Source organism: Callorhinchus milii, unplaced genomic scaffold, assembly GCF_018977255.1.
Source record: "Callorhinchus milii isolate IMCB2004 unplaced genomic scaffold, IMCB_Cmil_1.0 Scaffold4, whole genome shotgun sequence".
In the NCBI taxonomy this organism is placed as follows: Eukaryota; Metazoa; Chordata; class Chondrichthyes; order Chimaeriformes; family Callorhinchidae; genus Callorhinchus; species Callorhinchus milii.
In genome coordinates, this window is record NW_024704745.1 from 9,827,167 (window position 1) to 9,851,036 (window position 23,870).

The 23,870-nt window shown below is 45.6% G+C and overlaps 1 protein-coding gene across 1 annotated transcript; it reads left to right on the forward strand.

Annotated features, from left to right (window-relative positions):
• On the forward strand, positions 1 to 17,605 carry LOC103180193 (NXPE family member 3-like). Its single transcript, XM_007895892.2, has 8 exons — positions 1 to 10; positions 3,200 to 3,383; positions 5,334 to 6,121; positions 9,563 to 9,636; positions 11,909 to 12,115; positions 12,918 to 13,076; positions 16,679 to 16,749; positions 17,510 to 17,605. Exons 2-8 carry the CDS (start codon positions 3,234 to 3,236, stop codon positions 17,603 to 17,605), a joined length of 1,545 nt encoding a protein of 514 aa, XP_007894083.2. The 5' UTR covers positions 1 to 10; positions 3,200 to 3,233.
• The last annotated feature ends 6,265 nt before the right edge of the window (positions 17,606 to 23,870 follow it).

Below are 23,870 nucleotides of genomic sequence, written 5' to 3' on the forward strand. Positions count from 1 at the left end.
GGAAAGTCAGGTATGCTAATGTTTTTTTAAATCGCTAAACCTGTCTTTAATCAGTGTGGGACAGAGTGTATTCGTGTTTCTTTTGATGTGGGAACTCACCATATTTGTATTCTGGCAGAGGAGTGCAATTATTGTGTGCGAATAAGTAACCTGTGTTGTTACCTACGCTCTGGTCTCTGTCTATTATTTAAAATTTCACTTATTTTGATTTTTCTCTCACTCAAAAATACAAATGGCTTTATACCTTTTAAATGAGTTTTCATTCTTAATCATTCAGAAGTAAAGAAGGTAATAATAATAATTATAATACTTTTGATAAAGTACATATCAAAATGTCTCAAAGTACTTCAGAGTTTTATGTAAAATGCAGTGACTGCATATTTTGCAGGCAAACGCAGGAGCTAATTTGCAGACAGCACCAGATTTAGCCAATCTTTTGTTTGATTAATCTGGAATAGAGTTTAATAAATGTAATTGGTTTGGTTTAGGCATTTGTACCTAACATAAGGACAGGGCGAAAGCTTAGGCAAGTTTTCGTACTCCACACGCCTCTGTTTCAACTAGCATTAAGCAGGAACCTGGTTGTTAATGAATTGATGGATTGCTCTATGGGCGTAAGCCCTCCATGGTCTTGCTCCCCCCGACTTCTGCGACCTCCTAACACCCTACCAATCCGCTTGTTCCCTCCGCTCAGCGGACTCCGGCCTGCTTCACATCCCTCGCCTCGCCTGCCCCACCATTGGTGGGCGGGCCTTCAGCCACTCTGCCCCCACCCCTTGGAACTCCATCCCGCAGTCCCTCCGCCTCGCCCCCTCCCTTACCTCCTTCAAGACCCATCTCAAGGCCCTCCTCTTTGACCGTGCCTTTGATCACACTTCTTCTCCCCCTGCTCTCCACCTTCCCCAATCCGGACTCCCAGCTCGGGTTCGAAACATTGATGGTCCAGCGCCTTGGGACGTCCTCCCAACGTGAAAGTTGCTATGCAAATGTAATTTTGTTGTTGTAATAATCCCTCCAAAAATTTTTTTAAAAAATAATAATTTAGTCACGCAATCAATGAATGTTTGTGGGACACTGCTGTGTTCAATTGGCTGCCATGTGTCGCCCACAAAATACACAATCAATTAACTTTTACTGCATATTCTGTAAAGTGCATGGGGAAGGAATAATAATAATAATAATAATATTATTATTAAAGTGCATGGGGAAGGAATATGATTAAAGGCATGGTAACTTTATAGAACTCGATGTTCTGAATCATAACAATCAATATTCTTAATTTTTTATTATTATTATTATAGTGCATGACAGCCTGGCTCAATTGGTACCACTTTCACTTTTGAATCATATATTGAATAATAAAATTGAATCATAATGCAACAATTATTACTGTGTTTTCTTATCAAAAAGGAAAGACCCTTTATTCTGCAAATATTTTCACAACTTTTGTGCTTGCGCTTGTGTGTAAGTTGCGAGTTCCAGATTTGGAGGATGTCCCAAACCACTGAACAATCCTGGCTTGGTATCCGAGCTGGGGGTGGGAGCTGAGGGAGTGGGGAGCAGAGAGATGACTGAAAGGATGTTGAAAGCGGTAATAAGTCTTGAGATGGACCTTCAATGGGGTGAGGAAGGGAGCAATTCAGAGGAACTCCAGGATGGAGTTCGAGAGAATGGATGAAGTAGGCTGAAAGCCCAATTGCCAATGGTGGGGCTGGGAGGCCAGTGCCTACTGCGTGAAGGGAGTAGCGAGCTCGGAACGATTTGAGAAAGTCACAAAGCTAGACCACAGGTGAGAATAAGGATCTTGAATTCGATCCGCCGTGGGATGAGAAGCTATTGGAACCAGATGAGGATGGGAGTGGTTAGCTCCCAGAGCTTGGTTTGGGAAAGAATACTAACTGCAGAGTACTAAATAGTCTGCATCTTGTGTAAGTGCCTCAGGGTTGTAACTCTATTACTTTTAGTGTGAAGGTTACTTGAAAGACAATATTCAGGTTAATATGTTTCTTTATCAAGCTAGAATGGCATAGTATACAACAACAACTTGCACTTATATACCGCCTTTCATGTGGGGAAGCATCCTGGAGCACTTGATAGCGGTGGAGTCTGACCCTGAGCCAGAGGGAGAGGGAGGGGTGAGGTGACCGTAAGCACGATCAAAAAGAAAGGTCTCTAGGTGGAATTTGAAAGTGGGGAGGGAGAGGGCAAGGCAGAGGGATTGAAGGAGACAGTTGCAGTGTTTTGGGGTGTAATGGCTGAAGGCATAGCCGCCAATGGTGGAGCAGAGGGGACGAGGGACGAACAGGAGGCCCGAGCTAGCTGAGCAGAGGCAGCAGGTGGGGGAGTGGGGGTTAGGCAAATTGGATAGGTAAGTAGATGTGAGGCCATGAAGGGATAAAGGCATTGAAAACGAGTGAGAGGATATTGAAATCGATTTGTTCAGTAATTGTGAGCCATTGGAGCCTGGCAAGGACTGGTGTGATGAGGGTATGGAGTTTAACAGTTACAATATGCTTACGACTCTTGTGTGCAGTTCCATATTATCAGATGATCAAGTCTGCATTTGGGAAGAGTCGAAGTGTTGGCTTGCTTGCAGTAATCCTTTAACTGACAGGTCTGCTTGCTTGTAGTCCACTCTTCTCTCTTCTTGACAGAAACTCAATGAAATGTCGGAATCGAACCAGCCTTCTTTGGCAGGTCCGCAGTATTCCAAGGCTGATCCATCAGGATCTTTGATGTACCTGTACCTCACACTGAAAATTGAAAGTTACCATTGTAGTTGTTCAGTTTCAATTAACTTGTGATCTCTCGTCTTGACCACAAACTCATTATATGTTCCAAAACAGTAGACAAACATGTTGTCAATAGAAGAGATCATTAATTTGGGGCAAAAAATTCCACTCGTAATATTGATCACATACCGTATTTTCACTCCATGTTGTGACAAGTACTGAAAACTGCTGAGTGAAGATGATTAGAAAAAATATAAACTTGTCTCAAAATGCACTCCTGCTGCCTAAACAATTAACTTGAAACTCAACACAGATCAGAGGAAAGTTAAGCAAATGTGCCATCTGGTTTTGATAAGGTAGACAAATACTCAATTGTAAACTGTGAACAATGATAAGAGACTTTTAATTGTATGGTTTCTTTGTTTACCAGTGAAGTTATTAATTGCTTTTTTATCTTTTAACAATAGATTTGAGAAGCCGAATGTCCTGAACAGACTGCTTATGGTTTATGATATGGGTGCCCCTTCACCAACCGGTATGGGTGAACGGTTGACAAAAATGTCTTATTCCTTCGCCAAATATCGGATTCTTTTTACACTAGTGGTGACGATAGCAATATTGATCCTGATTATGAACATTCATCATATGCAGGTAGGTGGACTAGAATAATCTGTGCGTACTCTGCAATTCCATCACCTCAACCCTTGTCAGTCTTCAGTGGCTCCCAGTGGATCAGTTTCAAGGTCTTGTCCTCACCTGTACATCTATCCACTCCTTGGCACATCCTTATCGCTTTTATCTTCTCTCGCCTCCTTGGCTCTGGCTTGTTGCGTGCCATCTGATCTATCAGCACCACCAACAGTGGCCAAGACCTCAGCTTCCACACAATAAACAAGGCAACAACAACAACAAATTACATTTGTATAGGACCTTTCACTTTGAGAGGACGTCCCAGGGCGCTGAACAGTTAGCGATTTGGACCTGAGCAGGGGGTGGGATCAGGCGGGTGGAGGGCAGGGAGAGTAGGGGTAGAAGGGTGGCCAAATGCGCCTGTCAAAGAGGAAGGGCTCGAGATGTGCTTTGATGGAGGCAAGAGAGGGAGAAAACAAAGGGACCAAAGACAAAACAGATTCCGGGCTACATTCCTAAATCAGTTGAGTTCAGATCCCCAGATGTTATTCTTAGGCTGTACGGTGCTCTGTTCAAGCCACACCTTGATTATAATGAGCAATGATTGAACAAGTTAAGCCTATTCCGTCTTGAGAGAAGGTGATGCAGAGGAGACGTCATAGTGAGGTATAACATTTTGAATGGTATTGAAAAAGTAAACCCAGAACAATAGGTTTGGAATGTAAAAAAAAAGCCAATTTCAGGACAAATACCAAGAAGTTTTTACACAGAGGATAATCAATGACTGGTTACCAATAAATGGTAGACACATTTAAAAAATACCTTGATGCAGCGATGGGGGAATGGTGGAGTAGGTGTTCTGGAGGGATGAAATTGGGTGGACCAATCTTGTGATCTTGATCTTGTGATATTCCCAGTTCAGATTTAATATTTTATTGATTAATTAATTCATTTGTACTAACAGATCTGACTTTTTTTTCCTGCTTTCGATTCCAAGCACTGCTCTTTTAAGGGACTGTTTGTCAGGAGGCAAGCACCAACTTTATTATCAGGAAAAACCTCTTTCAAAGGGCAGTAAAGCAGTTGACAGGGTTTAATCCTTCATTGACCAATATGAAATGAAGTACTTTGACAACATATAATAGGACGCCTTTCTAGGACGCCTCACTGAGCTTGATCAGCCAAAGGAAAGAAATCTATCAGCAATCCCACACAAGAATATAATAATTTGCTAAGTGAAAGAAGATCAAGGTCCATCCAATTCGTCTTCCACCATCCTGGCAGTCGCATGACATGCCGTGTCCCAAACTGTACACTGTATCCCGAAATATTATTTCCAAACAGAAATTTATCTAATTTGTTCTTGAAAGAAACAACATTTTCTACTTCCATCATCTCCCTAGGGAACCTGTTTCATACGTTTACTACTCGCTCATTGAAGTAGTGTTTCCATAGATTTTTTCCCGAATTTGCCCCCCTTCAATCGTAGCCCATTTCTTCTGGTTCTACTGTTCAGTACAAGTTAGAGCAGCTTATCATGGTCTACATTATCTAGTCCTTTTAGCATCTTAAAGATCGTAATCATATTGCCCCTCAACCTTCACTTCCCAGCATGAAAATGTCCAGTTTACCTAATTGCTCCTCATGATCCAATCCCTCCAACCCCTCAATAAGTTTGGTTGACAAGATCCTTGGTCAGCGTAACCTGAATTGAATGACAATAGACAATTTGCACCAGCATAAAGAGTGTACATAGGGTATAAAGGAACGAAGCCAGATGCAGCTGAGATTTTTAGTAACTGAGAAAGCAGACTGAGCTGCCATTTGATGAAACCAGATAGCTGTAAATTTGTGACAAGATGAATCCCCCCAACTCAGTTTCTTTGTCATGTTGATTGTGTCGCCATGTGGCATAAAGAAGCATAAAGTAGGAAAAATATTTATTGGAAACAAATGTACCCCTTTCCATAGGATACTCATTCTACAACTTTGAAAACAGCACCTTATTCAAAGGATTTCGCATTTCCAAGATCCTATCAATCATTGAAGCAGAAGATACAAATGAAGAAGGTTGTTGCAACTGTCAAACCGATGATCTGTCACTACCAGAATCAGAGCTCTGTACCTGAAGAAAGATCTGAGGAGATGTTCTTATTGAAAATGATTGAATGGCCAATGCCACCTCAAGCTCGCACACCCTTTATGAACAGCACTGACCCAAAACACTCTCACTTTCTTATTTTAAACTCTCAGAATACTTTCCACGTTGGGGATCAGTTACAGGTGATGGTCCACATGTATGATTTTTCAGGAAACCCGAAGCAATACGGAGGTGACTATCTCCAGGCCCGGATCCACACCCCAGAGCTCAAAGCGGGTTCAGTGGGAACAGTTGTCGATTATCTAAATGGATCGTACAAGATCAATTTTACTTTATTCTGGCCGGGGAAAGTTGAGGTGTCCGTTACCTTGGTTCATCCCAGTGAAGGAATTCAAGTCCTTCAAAGGCTGCGTGATGAACGGCCAGATAAGGTGTACTTTAAGAGCTTATTTAGATCAGGGTCTGTCCAAGAGACGACTATGTGCAGTGTTTGCTTGCCTGAGACTGCACCACTCTGTAATTTTACTGATCTCAAGACTGGTGAACGGTGGTTTTGTTACAAACCAAAGAAGCTCCCCTGCACTACTCGTCTCAACCATGCTAAAGGAGGATATAAGAAAGGCCTCTTAAAAGGAGCAGAAGGTCGTTTTCTCACAAGGTAGCTTCTCAACATTCTAGTTCGAACTCTTGTTCACCGCTTGTTTGAGCTGTAAATGTGCGTCACAGAAGCAGATCTGCCATTAATAGAAAGTTAGTTTCAAAACTTACAGCTCAGTATACAAATGTTGTGTGTTGTTGTTGATGCACCCATACAATTCATGGAAGTCCAAGTTTCACTCCACCTTTTGGTCATTTCTGAACTAGCGAAAAGCTAGAAAAGTGTAAAAAGTGATTTTTTTTGATAATCTGCAAGATTGTTAATTAATGCATGGAACGAAAACAATTCACTGACATAGCAGTCTGACTTAATTCCATATCTGGGCCCTTACGTGGATAAGGATTTCTGCAGTTTTCTGGTGTACAGATGGCAGCACCTATTCCAAACCAGAGGGCATATCACTTATTTAGGGATTTATGATGGTTTGCATAAACTGGTTTAATTTAACTAAGGGCCATAGTGATCTCCAAACGTTCAACCTTGACAGAAGTAATTCCACCCTTCAACTTGTAATCTTGTACCATATTGGTTAGAGCACTCGCCTCGTAAGCGAGTGGACCCCTGTTTGAATCCCGGGCAAGGCAAAACCTTAGGCAAGTTTTGTTACTCCACGCACCTCTGTTTACCTAGCAGTAAGTTGGAACCCGGTTGTTAGTTGATTGGCGGATCATTCTAAAAAAANTGTTGTCATTCAATTCATGCCTTTTTTGAGGACACTGCTACGAGCAATTGGCTGCCACTTTTCACCCACAAAATATACAGTCAATTCACTTTACAGTATATTCAGTATATGAAACGTTATTGAGATGTCGCAATGACATGATAAGGCGCTATATCAAATGCCAAGAATTATTGTCGAGAGCTAATTTTCTAGTTGAACTTCAACAAGATCCAGCCTCTCCTGATTGGCTCCCATCAGCGCCTCCACACCTCAGGCAGCATCACCATCTGTGGATGCACACTTCACCTCACCAGTCAGGAACCTAGGCATCTTGTTTGACCTTCAATTGTCCTTTCTCCCCCACATCCATGCCATGACCCACTCTGCCTTATCCCACCTCTGCAACATCACCCAACTCCACTACTGCCTCACCCCTCAGACCGCCAAAACCTTCATTGACGTGTTCATCACATATAGGCTTGACTACACCAACTCCCTGCTTGTCAGCCTTCCCAACTCTTCCCTCCACAAGCTGCAGATCATCCAAACTCTACAGCTTGTGTCCTCTCCTGCACCAAGCTCCCTGACCCCATCACCCTCGCCTGTCTCCAGTGGCTCCACATCTCTCAGAGGATAGAGTTCAAAATCCTCGTCATCACTTTCAAAACCCTCCCCGGCCTTACCTCGTCCTACCGTTGTGCCCTTCTAACCCCATATCAACCTGTCTGCTCCCTCCACTCAGCATGTTCCTGCCTGCTCCACGTCTCACCCCCCCCGGCCCGCCCCGCCTCACCATTGGTGGTCGGACCTCCAGACTCTCTGCCTCCACCCTTTGGTACTCTATCCCACTTCCCTTCGCCTCACTCCCTCCCTTCAAGGCACGTCTCAAGACCCTCCACTTCGACCGTGCCTTCGGCCATCCTGTCCTCCACCCTCCCTTATCCCAACCTAGCCCACCCTCGGTTCAGTTCCAAATCCCTGACTGTCCATGCCTTGAGATGTCCACCTGATGTGAAAGGTGATATACAAATGTTATTTTGTATTGCATTGGTGTGCAGTGATACATTTTAATGTACTTGTCTGTGTTCACAAGCTCAGAGCTCTGCATTAAAACAAAGCCCTCCTCCACTTTGATGACATGGGGATGTGTCATAGAGGGTAAACTTAGAACCTGGTATGAAGGTGCAAATGCTTTAAAATGCTTAGTAGGAATTACTGTAAAATGTAATCACTGTGCATTTTGTAAACAAATGTAGCAGTCAATTTGTGTACAGCAATGTCACAGAAACAGCTTTAGAACACATTCTCTCAATCTCTTCGCCTTGCCCCCCACTCTCCTTTTTTTTCAAGTCCTGGCTGAAAACCTTCCTCTTTGACTGTTCTTATGGCCACCAGCACTGCTGGCAAGGTCCTCCTGATTGGCTCCCATCAGCACCTCTACACCTCAGGCGCGGACAGGATCACCATCCAAGGTTGCACACTCTACCTAACTGAGCCAGTCCGTAACATCTGTGCCATGACCCGCTCTGCCTTCCCCCACCTCCGCAACATTGCCTGACTCCACCACCGTCTCACACTGCAGGCCCCCGAGATCCTCATACACGCATTCATAATAGCCAGGCTAGACTATGCAAACTCCCTGCTTGTCGGCTTCCCCAATTCCTCCCTCCATAGACTGCAGATTATCCAGAATTCTGCAGCCTGTATCTTCTCCTGCACCATGCTCCATGACTCTATCACCCCCATCCTCACCCGACTCCACTGGCTTCCCATCACCCAGAGGATACAGTTCAAGATCCTATCCTCCCTTCAAAGCACTTCATGGCCTTGCTTCCCCCTACCCCTGTGACCTCCTAACACCTTATCAACCTGCCCACTCCCTCCGCTCTGACCTGCTTCATGTTCCCACCTCGCCCATCCCACCATTGGCGGGTGGGCCTTCAGCCATTCTGCCCCCACCCTCTGGAACTCCATCCCACAAAGTCCCTCCGGCTCGCCCCCTCCCTTTCCTCCTTCAAAATCCTTCTCAAGATCCTCCTCTTCGACCATGGCTTTGATCATCCTCCTTCACCCCCTGCCCTCCACCCTCCCTGATCCCAACTCTCAGCTCAGGTCCAAAACATTGATTGTCCAGAACCTTGGGATATCCTTCCGATATGAAAGGGGCTATACAAATGTAATTTTGTTGTTGTTTTCAGTATCATATTGGCTTTCAAACTCAACCACATTGAAAGTCCTCGAGGAGTGGAAATAGTGAGAGTGTAAGTTGTAAACATTTCTACATGAGATGTTCAGAATTGAAATATCCAGTGACATAAATGGCAATAAACAATAGGTAGGAGGAGAGATTGATGAAATTGGCTCTTGTTATTCCAATGTTTCATTGGAGCAGAAAAGATTGGGGGGAACCTGTTAGAGGTTTACAAAATGATAAGGGATTTTGACAGAGAAACTATTTCCACTGGTAGGGAAGTCAGTGACACAGGGGACACATTTTAAGATAGTGACGAGAACAAAAAGAGAGTGTTTTTCTTTCAGAGAGTTGTTGGGATGTGGAATGCCCTGCCAAGAAAAGTAGTAGAGGCAGAGTCCATTGTGGGTTTCAAGAGGCAAGTAGATGGGTATATGAAAGATAGAGGCTTGAAGCGGTATTGGGATAAGGCAAGGCAGTGGCATTGAATGAACACCTTGCTCTGAGAGACTTTATGTGCTAAATGGCCTTCCTCTGTGCTGCAAATTTCTCTGATTCTATGATTCCATAATCTGTGCCATATTTTCAGCAAAGTCAACCTCCAACAACCTGTATTACCCAGTGGACCAGGTTTTGTAAATGTGAAGGCTTCAACTCATGCAGGTACGAAACATAAATATTGTGGGAATATCAAGCAAATCAAATGCATCTCAAATGGATATGAGTAGGGTTATTTGAGTAATCCTTTCATACTGCAGATGCTTGTGTCATCCTTATGTGGATTGCTATGTGACGATGAATCCTGGCAATAGCAACACCATTCGATGATCAGACGAAATCCATAATCCATCACATAGGGAGTCCTATAGCTTAGTGGTTAGAGAACTCGCCTCATAAGCGAGTGACCTGGGTTTGGTTCCCAGCAGGGAGAAATGTTGATCAAGTTTCTTTACTCCACACACCTGTTTACCTAGAAGTAGAAAACTGGTTGTTAGTCGATTGGCGGATCGCTTTTCCGGGGGTAATAATTCCTTCAAAAAATAAATTATAACTTGGTCCATTCAATACATGACTGTTTGTGGGACACTGCTGTGTGCAATTGGCTCCATGTTTCGCCCACAAAATATACAGTCAATTCACTTTACAGTATATTCTGTGAAACACTTTAAAATGCCTAGAAAACGTGATAAGACTCTATATCTAATGCAAAGATTATTAATATTATAACAAATCCATAGCGGTTGATGAAAATACAGATGCTAGTGATGTCAATCACCTATTTTTTGTGCATTATATGTATATGTAAACATATGTGTATCGATATGTGCAGCATATTTTTGTGTGGACCTGTGTAAAAAACTCAATTTCAATATTACTGTGCATTTCAAATTTCATATTTAACCTTTTTTTGATGTTTGTTGAATTAAAAAGCCTTTGGCTCAAATTTTTTGAAGGACTGACACCCCCTCCCCACCTCCCCCCATAACGGGGGCTGTACTCCACTTCATCTCCACAGTTTCCCCTCCCCCGCACCATCTTGTGCGGTGTTCCTCAGGGCTCTGACCTTGGTCCCCTCCTCTTCAATATCTACGTGCTTCCTCTTGGTGACATCATCCGCAGACATGTATGCGGATGACAATGAATTCTATCTCTCTGCCTCCACCCTTGACTCCAGGACCACTGCTGTCCTGACAGAATGTCTGTCAGACATCAAGTCCTGGATGAGAGCTAATTTTCTTCAATTGAACGTCAACAAGACCGAGGCTCTCCTGATTGGTACCCATCAGTGCCTCCACACCTCAGACGCTGACAGCATCACCATCCATGCATGCATACTTTACCTTACTAAGCCAGTCCAGAACCTTGACATCTTGTTTGACCCTCAACTATCCTTTCTACCTCACTCTGCCTTCCCCCACCTCCGCAACATCACCTGGCTCTGCAACTGTCTCACACTGTAGGTTGCTGAAACCATCATACACACATTCATAACAACGAGGCTTGACTATGTAAACTCCTTGCTTGTCGGTCTCCCCAACTCTTCCCTCCATAGGCTGCAGATCATCCAGAACTCTGCAGCCTGTGTACTCTCCCACACCAGGCTCCGTGACTGGCAACCAATTGTGCACAGCAGTGTTCCACAAACATTCGTGGATCGAAGTGATCACTTTATTTTTTTGAAGGAATTATTACCCCTGGAAAAGCGATTCGCCAATCGACTAACAACCGGGTTCCTACTTCTGGGTAAATAGAGGCGTGTGGAGTAAGGAAACTTGTCCAACATTTTGCTCTATTGGGAATCGAACCCAGGTCTCTCACTTACGAGGCGAATTCTCCAACCACTGAACTACAGGATTCCACAATATAAAGGACTTTTGTATGCTATAAAAGTAAATAGTTTGAATGAAATTTTTATTCCACCGAAATCTGTTCTTGGAATTTAGCATTGATATAAAATAGCCTTATGTTCAATATCATAATCTTTATTTTAGAAATATTGAAATACAGTATGAATAATATATGGTTCAGCTTCAGAAACCGGAATAATACCTGTTTTCTGCTATTTTAACCTCTTTTGTATAAACTTTTAGAGATTAAATTTGTTTAGAGTTGAAAATTGTATGAACAGCAATACATTATCAAATTCCACAAATTCCATCCTTATTAAATATTACAAAGTACCGTTAGGGAAATTAATGAATGTTTTTGAGAAAAAAANTTCAGGCCTTTCCTGATACAATATGCTTCTCAGGACCTTAAAAGCAGATTCCAAGCAACATTAACATTGATGCACTATATCCTAAGCATCCTAAAAATATCTTTTTATGTACACTTGATCAATGTCAAAAGAATAGGAGTCTGAGTTTTTCTGTGTAAACTACTCCTCCATTTACTGTACATTTGTTTACAGCCCTGGTTTTCTCTTTATATTCAGGTGCAAATCTCAGACGGTGTGTCCGTGGTAAATCTCTGGCTTCACCGTCAGGTTTCTATTATCAGGATCAATGGATGTCAGCAACCTGTAATATTCACCGCTTCAACACTCCAAACATTACAGCCTGCCTTCGTAAGAAAATAGTGCACCTCTTTGGAGATTCCACTATACGACAGTGGTTTGAATATTTAACTAAATTTCAACCAGGTTAGCTCCAGATATTTATTTTATAGTCAACATTATGGTATTATTGTCCATTCTACTTAATGTGTAAATAATATCCCAATCCAGAATCAGACCCCTACATTCTCTATGAAATGGGTGCATGTGGAGTCCTGTAGCATATTAGTTAGAGCACTTGCCTTGCAAGCGAGAGGACCTGGGTTTGATTCCTGGGCAGGCTAGATATAATGAAAGCCCGAATGAGGGTCTCGGCAGCCCAGGGGGAGATGTTATGGTAGAGGTGGGTAATGTGCAGAGGTATGAGGGAAAGTTGAGTGAGACCCTAGGTGGAGAGCTTGGAAGACAGATGGGGGTCGAACAAGATCAGCTTCTTGAGGTAGAGTGAACGGATCAATGCTGTCAGCGCCTCCTTGCGACTGCCAGGAAAGTGGAAGGCAAACTAGATGGACCTTGGTCTTTTTTGGTCTAGCATTTCTTATGTTATTGGGTGAGAAACCACTTACACCAGGTCCATGCTACGCATCTTCCGGTGTGGGCTTTATCCATTGACTTAGAAGCTGTGGTGGTTGAACAACTGCACCAGCTCTTGTGTTCCTGGCATAAATGGGATGATGTGTGTATACTGCAAAACTATACTCTTCATACCAGTGAGATCAAGTTTGGAAGTGTCACTTTTGAACTCTGTTATTACCTTGGTAAACTGGCACATTTTGGGGGCTCAGATCAGATAATATCACTGCTCAGCGATATCGTACAATATCTCTTTTGTTAACTCTAATTAGAAAATTACTTATACTGATTAATAATGTAACCTCTTTTGTTTTAGGGCTTAAGAGGTTTCCTCTTGGCAATAATGAAAATACCGGTCCACACCTTGCTATCGATATGAAAAACCAGATCATGGTGAAATATCATTGCCACGCTCCTCCAATCCGATTCTACATTGAAACTCCAAACATGCTCTACATTGCAAACGCACTGGATGGTATTAAAGCTGGAAAGAATACAATTATAGCAATCACCTTATGGTCCCACTTTGGCACTTTTCCAGTAGAAATTTACATCCGAAGGATACAGAATATTCGGAGATCTATTCTCCTATTGCTAAACCGAAATCCAGATACACAAATTGTAATGAAGACAGCTAATGTCCAGGCTCTGACACCTGAAGGCAGTCTGTACAACAATAACTGGGACTCATTTCAGCTCGACGTAGTGTTGAGAAAAATGTTCAAGGGTATCAATGTGTCATTTGTGGATGCGTGGGAGATGACTGTAGCACATTACTTGCCACATGAATTACATCCACAGCAAATCATTATAAAAAATGAGATAGATACATTTCTTTCACATGTGTGTCCTTTCACAAAATAATGAAATTTTATTCCAATCAATGTTTTGGCATCTGAAGATTCTGACTGAGAATACTAAAAATGTCAAAACTGCAAGATCTGTTTTAAGTGTTTACTATTTTTAATCTAAACACCGAGTATCGCTAAGGTATTTTTTTTAGTCAAATAAGATACGTTTTGAACAGTTCTCAACTGTTAGGATGTTCATTGGGATGAATCAAGTGCAGTTTTTTTGTGTTGTAAATTAGATCAATCATTTATGACTTCCGTCGTGAAAGGTGCTATATGAAGGCAAGTTGTTCTTGTTGTTGGATTACATCCCAATTCATTCTCAACATGTCTCCCAACATGCCACAGTTCTGAAGAAACGGTCGTGGATCCGAAACGTTGACTCACTTTCCTTTCCCCATAGACGCTGCCTGATCTGCTGAGTGTTCCCAGTCACTTCTGTTGTTTCCAGTTCATTCTATTGTGTGTCAGCCTGGCTCCGCTGGTAGTACTCTCGCCTCTGGGACCACGAACCAATCACCCCCATTCTTTCCTGGCTTCACTGGCTCCCCATCCCTCAGAGAATCAAGTACAAAACCCTGGTTCTCAGGTCTTGCTCTCCCCTACCTCTCCAACTTCCTAACTCCGTATCAACCTGTCCGCTCCCTCTGCTCGGCGGACAGCAACCTGCTTCAGGTTACCTGTACTTCCCGCCCCACCACTGGCAGTCAGGCATTCAGCATCTCTGCCCCCACACTCTGGAACTCTATCCTGCAATCTCTCCGCCTCACCCCCCCCCCCCCCCCCCCCTCTTGTCTCTTTCATGTCCCATCTAAAGGCCTTCTTCTTAGACCATACTTTCAGCCACACTCCCAACCCCCAGTACCCCTGCCCTCCACCCTTCCTGACCCCAACTCCGGGGGGGAGGGGGGGGGTCAAAAAAACCCTGACTGTCCAGCGCACTGGGACGTTTTTTTAGATGTGAAGGGCACTGTACAAGAGTAATTTGTTGTTGGGTCAGAAGGTTGTGAGTTCAAGCCCCACATCAGGCTTTAGGACGTTAGAACTATGTTGACACTCCAATGGGGTGTTGGGGGGACCACCACCCCCACAGGCAGTAAGGATGTTACAAATCTCTTTTGCATGGTGCTTCAGTCTCAGCTATTTCCACCTGTTTGCAAACTGACTCAGTTATTTCCATTTGTAAGAATGTTGCTCTCTTGTCTGTATGGAGTCTCACTGCCAGTTTTAATTATTCCTGTGCTTTTTGTGAGTGGCAGAGCACCAAAGGTATATAAATACTGAGTGTTTGGGGCAGGTAGGCACAGCTTATACCAAGGAGGGACTTCTAATAAGAAGTTAGTCACCAACTGGCTCAAACCATAAGTGCCTTTAATGTATTATATCTCTGAGTTAATTTATGTCTTCAGGGTGTTGTCAATTCCATGCTTGTGACAAATAAATATTTTTAATTTATTCTGATCAGTGCATATTGTATTCATCAATATAAATGGGATACTGGTTTTTAATGTACACTCCACCTCACTGAGCCAGTCCGGAATCTTGGCGACTTGTTGACCCTCAAATATCCTTTCTACTCCACATCCGTGGCATGACACGTTCTGCCTTCGCCCACCTCCGAAACATCGCCCGGCTCGGCCACTGTATCACACTACAGGCCATTGAGCCCCTCATATACGCATTAATTACATCCGGGGTTGACAATGCAAACTCTCTGCTTGTCGGTCTCCCCCACTCCTGCCTCCATAGGCTGTAGATCATCCAGAACTCTGTAGCCCGTGTCCTCTCCTACACCAGGCTCCGCGACCCTATCACCCCCATCCTCGCCCGGCTCCACTGGCTTCCTGTTACAGAGGATACAGTTCAAGATCCTCACCTTCAAAGACCTCACTGGCCCTCTCCTCCGCCCCCCCCCCCTTAGCTCTGCGACCTCCTAACCCTCTACCATCCTGCTCCCTCCCTCCGCTTGGCGGGCTCCGGCCTGCTTTACGTCTCCCGCCTCACCTGCCCACCATTGGTGGACGAGCCTTCCGCCGTTCTGCCCCCCCACCCTCTGGAACTCCATCCCTCAGTCCCACTGCATCGCCCCCTTCCTTGCCTCCTACAAGACCTGTTTCAAGACCTGCCTCTTCGACTGGGCTTGCTCAAAGGCTTAGTAGAGGAAGGGCAGGAGGAGGCTCATGTGGAGCATAAACAACGGCACAGACCAGTTGGCCTAATGACCTGTTTCTGATGGAGGGGCCTCGAAAAACCCAGGTCAACCTAGAGGGAGTTGCGAGCGGGGAGGGAGGAGGAGGAAGGGGAGGAGGGGGGGACGTGCATCGAAGATTTCGATCAACAAAAGGCGGGCACGGGGAGGCCGTGGTTGAGCGCCGGTGGGACAAGAAAGCTTTACAAGTCTGTGCCTGTACGACATGTGCCAGGGCCACGGGGCGGGTGAACGGCAGCCAGGAGAAGTCTCAGCTGCCTTGGGCGCATGGACGCCATTTTCAAAATGTCGTCGACGTGAGCCAACGACCGAATGCCACTGCCGGACGTCACTTCCGGGCGCCAGGTGAAGTGCGGTGCGATGTAATTTTCGTGCGTCAGTTTCAGAGGGTAAGTCAACTCAATTGTCTTTTGGCTATATCTTATCCATGACCCCTCCGTTCCCTTCCCTTCCAGTCTCTGGCACCTAAGCCATAACCACCATCCCACCTCTCCCCCTCCCTCCCAAACCACCACCGCCATCTCCCCCGCCCGTGCTGTCTCCTGTAGCCCGCAGCCGATCCAGCCACCCCGAACTGTCCCGTCGCTCACTCTCTCCGCAGCAACCGCCTCCGAAAGGCAAACACCCCTCCCTCATCCATACCCTCACCAGTACTCCCCGCTCCTCGAACTCCACGGTCATTTCTCCCCCACGACACCAAAATCTTCTCCAAACCACTCTCGTCTCCGTCTCCCCCAGTGACTCTGTCCCCCTAGTTGAAGTCTCCCCTTCTGGGCTACACGTTCTACCACACCCCCCGCCCTAACTAACATGGCCGCGGGGTGGCCCTCATCTCCCAAGCTTTCCTCGGTCTATCCCCTTATTCCTCTGGCTGCTTCTTCTCATTTGAGCACCTCACCCTCTATCATCCCTCCTCTCTCTCACTCAAAATTCTCCTGGTTTACCGAGCTACAAAACCCCCTGGCTCCTTCCTCTCCGAAATCTCCGCTCTTCTCTTCTCCCTGTCCCTCTGCTCAGAATGCATGCTCATAATGGCTTTTAATGGTGTGGGAACAATACCAGAAGATTGGGAGAGGTTTATGATGTCAGTGAGTAGAGGGGCAAGGAGGTGGCGCTTGGAGGTAAGGAGAGGGGTAGGGATGGGGTCGAGGGAGCAGGTGATCTGTAAGATCTATGTGTGAAATTCTATTAGTTTGACACAATGAGAACCAAATAAGCCTCCACTTTCAATCAGTACTGTGGAAAGAACCAATTCTGTCACAAGTGTCAGAGATCAGTCAGACATGACATGAGATCTGGCTGCCTCAATGTAAGTGGTCAGCTTAACCTGGGACTGAATAGAACTGCTATTGAAATGTTGCCCGGATCAACGGTTGAAGGCATGGGGTGGTACTGCCTTTAATTTCTCATTGTGTATCAAATAATAAATCAGCTTTTGTGTGGTTTTCAGGAGGGAAAAACTGCCCTCTTTCAACGTAGAAACAGGTTCCCCCCCATGTCTCCTCCCACCCCACCCTGACCATCCATACCACCTTCTCCATCTACCACTCCCCCCTCATTACATTCTTTTGCCCCCACTTCTCCCTCCTCCCTCTCAACCACAATGTATGGATCGGTTAATAATAGTAATAATAATCCTTTCATTTGATACAGTACTTTTCGCATCTTCCAAATGTCTCAAAACGCTTTACAGAATATACTGTAAAGTCAATTGACTGTATATTTAACTGACACGATTGGTTTACATTCTAATGGGGGCACAAGTATAAAATAGTCGCAAGTGGATCTAAATCAGAGTTTAGGAGTAACTTCTATACGCGGAGGCTGTTGATAATATTGAATTCTCAGACAGAAGCTGTGTTCGAAACCGAAAACATCAACGTATTTATAACCTGTACCCGTTGCAGCTTCGCCTGCAACCAAATGATCCAATATGAAATGTAGATGGACACACAGACAGACATACAGACAGGGTTACAAATAACCTCTTTTCCTCGGACCTCCTCTCCCTCTGGCCCTCCACGTGCAGCAATCCTGATGCAGCCATCAAGCTGCTGAATGACTATCTCTCCACAGCTTCAATTCCCTGTCTCCCCTGAAATTCAGGGCTGTTTCCAAACCCACCTGCTCACCCTGGGCTTGTCCTAGACTTCCTCACCTCAAAAATTGAAAACATCTGCTTGGCTGCATTGTCGTCCCCCCCATGTCTCCTTCCACCCCACAACTGACCATCCGTACCACCTTCTACATCTACCACTCCCCCCTCCCCTTACATTCTTTTGCCCCCACTTCTCTTTCTCAACCACAATCACCCGGATGAAGTTCACCACCTGCTGCCTTGACCCCCTCCCCATCCAGCTGCTGGTCTGAACTCCCCCTCCTCTCCTCACTGTTGACCGATACTGTCAACTAATCTCTCTCCTCAGGCTCTGTTCCATTCCCCCTGAAAACCGCTGTTATCACACCACTCCTCAAGTAACCCACCTTTGATCCCTCTAATCTCTCACACTACCGTCCCATTTCCAATCAACCCTTCCCTGCCAAAGTCCTGGAATGCATTGTTACAGGTCAAGTTTGGTCACACCTCTCCCTCCACGAGCCCCTGCAGTCTGGTTTTCATCCAACCCACAGCACAGAGACAGCACTTGTCAAAGTCACAAACAACATCCTCTCTATCTGCCTCCTTGTTCTCCTGGAACGCTCTGCGGCATTCGACACAGTCGACCACGCCATCCTCCTCCACCACGTCCCCTCCCTCATCCACCTTAGAGGCACCGCACTCGCATGGTTCAAGTCCTACTTAACCAACCGCCTCCATTTCAACTTGGCAACATCTTGGTTTCTCCTCCCACCCCCACCCAGTTACCTGCTGGGTACCCCAGGGCTCCATCCTTGGCCTTCTTCTTTTCCTTATCTATGAACTCCCTCTGGGAAATGTCATCCACAGATGGGGTAAACTTCCATACGTATGTGGATGACACACAAATCTACTTTGCCTCCTCCAGTATCAACTCCAGTATCAACGGAAACTTGATTGGAGTGCTTTGGGATATCCTCCCGACGTGAAAGGCGCTCTATAAATGTAATTTTGTTGTTGTTGTTTTTCGAGAAGGGAGAGGAAGGAGCGAAGCTGAGAAGCAGCAACTCATTCCAGGACCTTGGAGAGGAAAGGGAGGTTGGAGATTGGGTGGTAGTTTGGCAGTAGAGATGGGTCCAAGGAGGGTTTTTTAAGCATAGGAGTGATGACGGCAGTTTTTAATGGTGTGGGAACAGTACCAGAAGATTGGCAGAGGTTTATGATGTCAGTGAGTAGAGGGGCAAGGAGGTGACGCTTGGAGGTAAGGAGAGGGATAGGGATGGGGTCGAGGGAGCAGGTGATCTGTATGATCTATGCGTCAAATTGTATTAGTTCGATACAATGAGCCTCCACTTTCAATCAGTACTGTGGAAAGAACCAATTCTGTCACAAGTGTCAGAGATCAGTCAGACATGACATGAGATCTGGCTGCCTCAATGTAAGTGGTCAGATTAACCTGGGACTGAATAGAACTGCTATTGAAATGTTGCCCGGATCAACGGTTGAAGGCATGGGGTGGTACTGCCTTTAATTTCTCATTGTGTATCAAATAATAAATCAGCTTTTGTGTGGTTTTCAGGAGGGAAAAACTGCCCTCTTTCAATGTAGAGACAGGTTCCCCCCATGTCTCCTCCCACCCCACCCTGACCATCCATACCACCTTCTCCATCTACCACTCCCCCCTCGTTACATTCTTTTACCCCCACTTCTCCCTCCTCCCTCTCAACCACAATGTATGGATCGGTTAATAATAGTAATAATAATCCTTTCATTTGATACAGTACTTTTCGCATCTTCCAAATGTCTCAAAACGCTTTACAGAATATACTGTAAAGTGAATTGACTGTATATTTAACTGACACGATTGGTTTACATTCTAATGGGGGCACAAGTATAAAATAGTCGCAAGTGGATCTAAATCAGAGTTTAGGAGGAACTTCTATACGCGGAGGCTGTTGATAATATTGAATTCTCAGACAGAAGCTGTGTTCGAAACAGAAAGCATCAATGTATTTATAACCTGTACCCGTTGCAGCTTCGCCTGCAACCAAATGATCCAATATGAAATGTAGATGGACACACAGACAGACATACAGACAGGGTTACAAATAACCTCTTTTCCTCGGACCTCCTCTCCCTCTGGCCCTCCACGTGCAGCAATCCTGATGCAGCCATCAAGCTGCTGAATGACTATCTCTCCACAGCTTCAATTCCCTGTCTCCCCTGAAATTCAGGGCTGTTTCCAAACCCACCTGCTCACCCTGGGCTTGTCCTAGACTTCCTCACCTCAAAAATTGAAAACATCTGCTTGGCTGCATTGTCGTCCCCCCCATGTCTCCTTCCACCCCACAACTGACCATCCGTACCACCTTCTACATCTACCACTCCCCCCTCCCCTTACATTCTTTTGCCCCCACTTCTCTTTCTCAACCACAATCACCCGGATGAAGTTCACCACCTGCTGCCTTGACCCCCTCCCCATCCAGCTGCTGGTCTGAACTCCCCCTCCTCTCCTCACTGTTGACCGATACTGTCAACTAATCTCTCTCCTCAGGCTCTGTTCCATTCCCCCTGAAAACCGCTGTTATCACACCACTCCTCAAGTAACCCACCTTTGATCCCTCTAATCTCTCACACTACCGTCCCATTTCCAATCAACCCTTCCCTGCCAAAGTCCTGGAATGCATTGTTACAGGTCAAGTTTGGTCACACCTCTCCCTCCACGAGCCCCTGCAGTCTGGTTTTCATCCAACCCACAGCACAGAGACAGCACTTGTCAAAGTCACAAACAACATCCTCTCTATCTGCCTCCTTGTTCTCCTGGAACGCTCTGCGGCATTCGACACAGTCGACCACGCCATCCTCCTCCACCACGTCCCCTCCCTCATCCACCTTAGAGGCACCGCACTCGCATGGTTCAAGTCCTACTTAACCAACCGCCTCCATTTCAACTTGGCAACATCTTGGTTTCTCCTCCCACCCCCACCCAGTTACCTGCTGGGTACCCCAGGGCTCCATCCTTGGCCTTCTTCTTTTCCTTATCTATGAACTCCCTCTGGGAAATGTCATCCACAGATGGGGTAAACTTCCATACGTATGTGGATGACACACAAATCTACTTTGCCTCCTCCAGTATCAACTCCAGTATCAACGGAAACTTGATTGGAGTGCTTTGGGATATCCTCCCGACGTGAAAGGCGCTCTATAAATGTAATTTTGTTGTTGTTGTTTTTCGAGAAGGGAGAGGAAGGAGCGAAGCTGAGAAGCAGCAACTCATTCCAGGACCTTGGAGAGGAAAGGGAGGTTGGAGATTGGGTGGTAGTTTGGCAGTAGAGATGGGTCCAAGGAGGGTTTTTTAAGCATAGGAGTGATGACGGCAGTTTTTAATGGTGTGGGAACAGTACCAGAAGATTGGCAGAGGTTTATGATGTCAGTGAGTAGAGGGGCAAGGAGGTGACGCTTGGAGGTAAGGAGAGGGATAGGGATGGGGTCGAGGGAGCAGGTGATCTGTATGATCTATGCGTCAAATTGTATTAGTTCGATACAATGAGCCTCCACTTTCAATCAGTACTGTGGAAAGAACCAATTCTGTCACAAGTGTCAGAGATCAGTCAGACATGACATGAGATCTGGCTGCCTCAATGTAAGTGGTCAGATTAACCTGGGACTGAATAGAACTGCTATTGAAATGTTGCCCGGATCAACGGTTGAAGGCATGGGGTGGTACTGCCTTTAATTTCTCATTGTGTATCAAATAATAAATCAGCTTTTGTGTGGTTTTCAGGAGGGAAAAACTGCCCTCTTTCAATGTAGAGACAGGTTCCCCCCCATGTCTCCTCCCACCCCACCCTGACCATCCATACCACCTTCTCCATCTACCACTCCCCCCTCGTTACATTCTTTTACCCCCACTTCTCCCTCCTCCCTCTCAACCACAATGTATGGATCGGTTAATAATAGTAATAATAATCCTTTCATTTGATACAGTACTTTTCGCATCTTCCAAATGTCTCAAAACGCTTTACAGAATATACTGTAAAGTGAATTGACTGTATATTTAACTGACACGATTGGTTTACATTCTAATGGGGGCACAAGTATAAAATAGTCGCAAGTGGATCTAAATCAGAGTTTAGGAGGAACTTCTATACGCGGAGGCTGTTGATAATATTGAATTCTCAGACAGAAGCTGTGTTCGAAACAGAAAGCATCAATGTATTTATAACCTGTACCCGTTGCAGCTTCGCCTGCAACCAAATGATCCAATATGAAATGTAGATGGACACACAGACAGACATACAGACAGGGTTACAAATAACCTCTTTTCCTCGGACCTCCTCTCCCTCTGGCCCTCCACGTGCAGCAATCCTGATGCAGCCATCAAGCTGCTGAATGACTATCTCTCCACAGCTTCAATTCCCTGTCTCCCCTGAAATTCAGGGCTGTTTCCAAACCCACCTGCTCACCCTGGGCTTGTCCTAGACTTCCTCACCTCAAAAATTGAAAACATCTGCTTGGCTGCATTGTCGTCCCCCCCATGTCTCCTTCCACCCCACAACTGACCATCCGTACCACCTTCTACATCTACCACTCCCCCCTCCCCTTACATTCTTTTGCCCCCACCTCTCTCTCAACCACAATCACCCGGATGAAGTTCACCACCTGCTGCCTTGACCCCCTCCCCATCCAGCTGCTGGTCTGAACTCCCCCTCCTCTCCTCACTGTTGACCGATACTGTCAACTAATCTCTCTCCTCAGGCTCTGTTCCATTCCCCCTGAAAACCGCTGTTATCACACCACTCCTCAAGTAACCCACCTTTGATCCCTCTAATCTCTCACACTACCGTCCCATTTCCAATCAACCCTTCCCTGCCAAAGTCCTGGAATGCATTGTTACAGGTCAAGTTTGGTCACACCTCTCCCTCCACGAGCCCCTGCAGTCTGGTTTTCATCCAACCCACAGCACAGAGACAGCACTTGTCAAAGTCACAAACAACATCCTCTCTATCTGCCTCCTTGTTCTCCTGGAACGCTCTGCGGCATTCGACACAGTCGACCACGCCATCCTCCTCCACCACGTCCCCTCCCTCATCCACCTTAGTGGCACCGCACTCGCATGGTTCAAGTCCTACTTAACCAACCACCTCCATTTCATCTTGGCAACATCTTGGTTTCTCCTCCCACCCCCACCCAGTTACCTGCTGGGTACCCCAGGGCTCCATCCTTGGCCTTCTTCTTTTCCTTATCTATATACTCCCTCTGGGAAATGTCATCCACAGATGGGGTAAACTTCTATACGTATGTGGATGACCACAAATCTACTTTGCCTCCTCCAGTATCAACTCCAGTATCAACGGAAACCTGATTGGATTGCTTTGGGATATCCTCCCGACGTGAAAGGCGCTCTATAAATGTAATTTTGTTGTTGTTGTTTTTCGAGAAGGGAGAGGAAGGAGCGAAGCTGAGAAGCAGCAACTCATTCCAGGACCTTGGAGAGGAAAGGAGGTTGGAGATTGGGTGGTAGTTTGGCAGTAGAGATGGGTCCAAGGAGGGTTTTTTAAGCATAGGAGTGTTGACGTGATGACGGCAGTTTTTAACCGTGTCGGAACAGTACCAGATTATTGGGAGAGGTTTATGATGTCAGTGAGTAGAGGGGCAAGGAGGTGGCGCTTGGAGGTAAGGAGAGGGATAGGGATGGGGTCGAGGGAGCAGGTGATCTGTATGATCTATGCGTCAAATTGTATTAGTTCGATACAATGAGCCTCCACTTTCAATCAGTACTGTGGAAAGAACCAATTCTGTCACAAGTGTCAGAGATCAGTCAGACATGACATGAGATCTGGCTGCCTCAATGTAAGTGGTCAGATTAACCTGGGACTGAATAGAACTGCTATTGAAATGTTGCCCGGATCAACGGTTGAAGGCATGGGGTGGTACTGCCTTTAATTTCTCATTGTGTATCAAATAATAAATCAGCTTTTGTGTGGTTTTCAGGAGGGAAAAACTGCCCTCTTTCAATGTAGAGACAGGTTCCCCCCATGTCTCCTCCCACCCCACCCTGACCATCCATACCACCTTCTCCATCTACCACTCCCCCCTCGTTACATTCTTTTACCCCCACTTCTCCCTCCT

Bases quoted from the DNA above. Each gene is read 5' to 3' on its own strand.
- LOC103180193 (XM_007895892.2), top strand. From the start codon at position 3,234: ATGGTTTATGATATGGGTGCCCCTTCACCAACCGGTATGGGTGAACGG. The intron at 9,637-11,908 runs GTACGAAACATA...CTTTATATTCAG, and splicing joins GAAGGCTTCAACTCATGCAG to GTGCAAATCTCAGACGGTGT. The intron at 16,750-17,509 runs GTGAGTAGAGGG...TTGAATTCTCAG, and splicing joins GGGAGAGGTTTATGATGTCA to ACAGAAGCTGTGTTCGAAAC.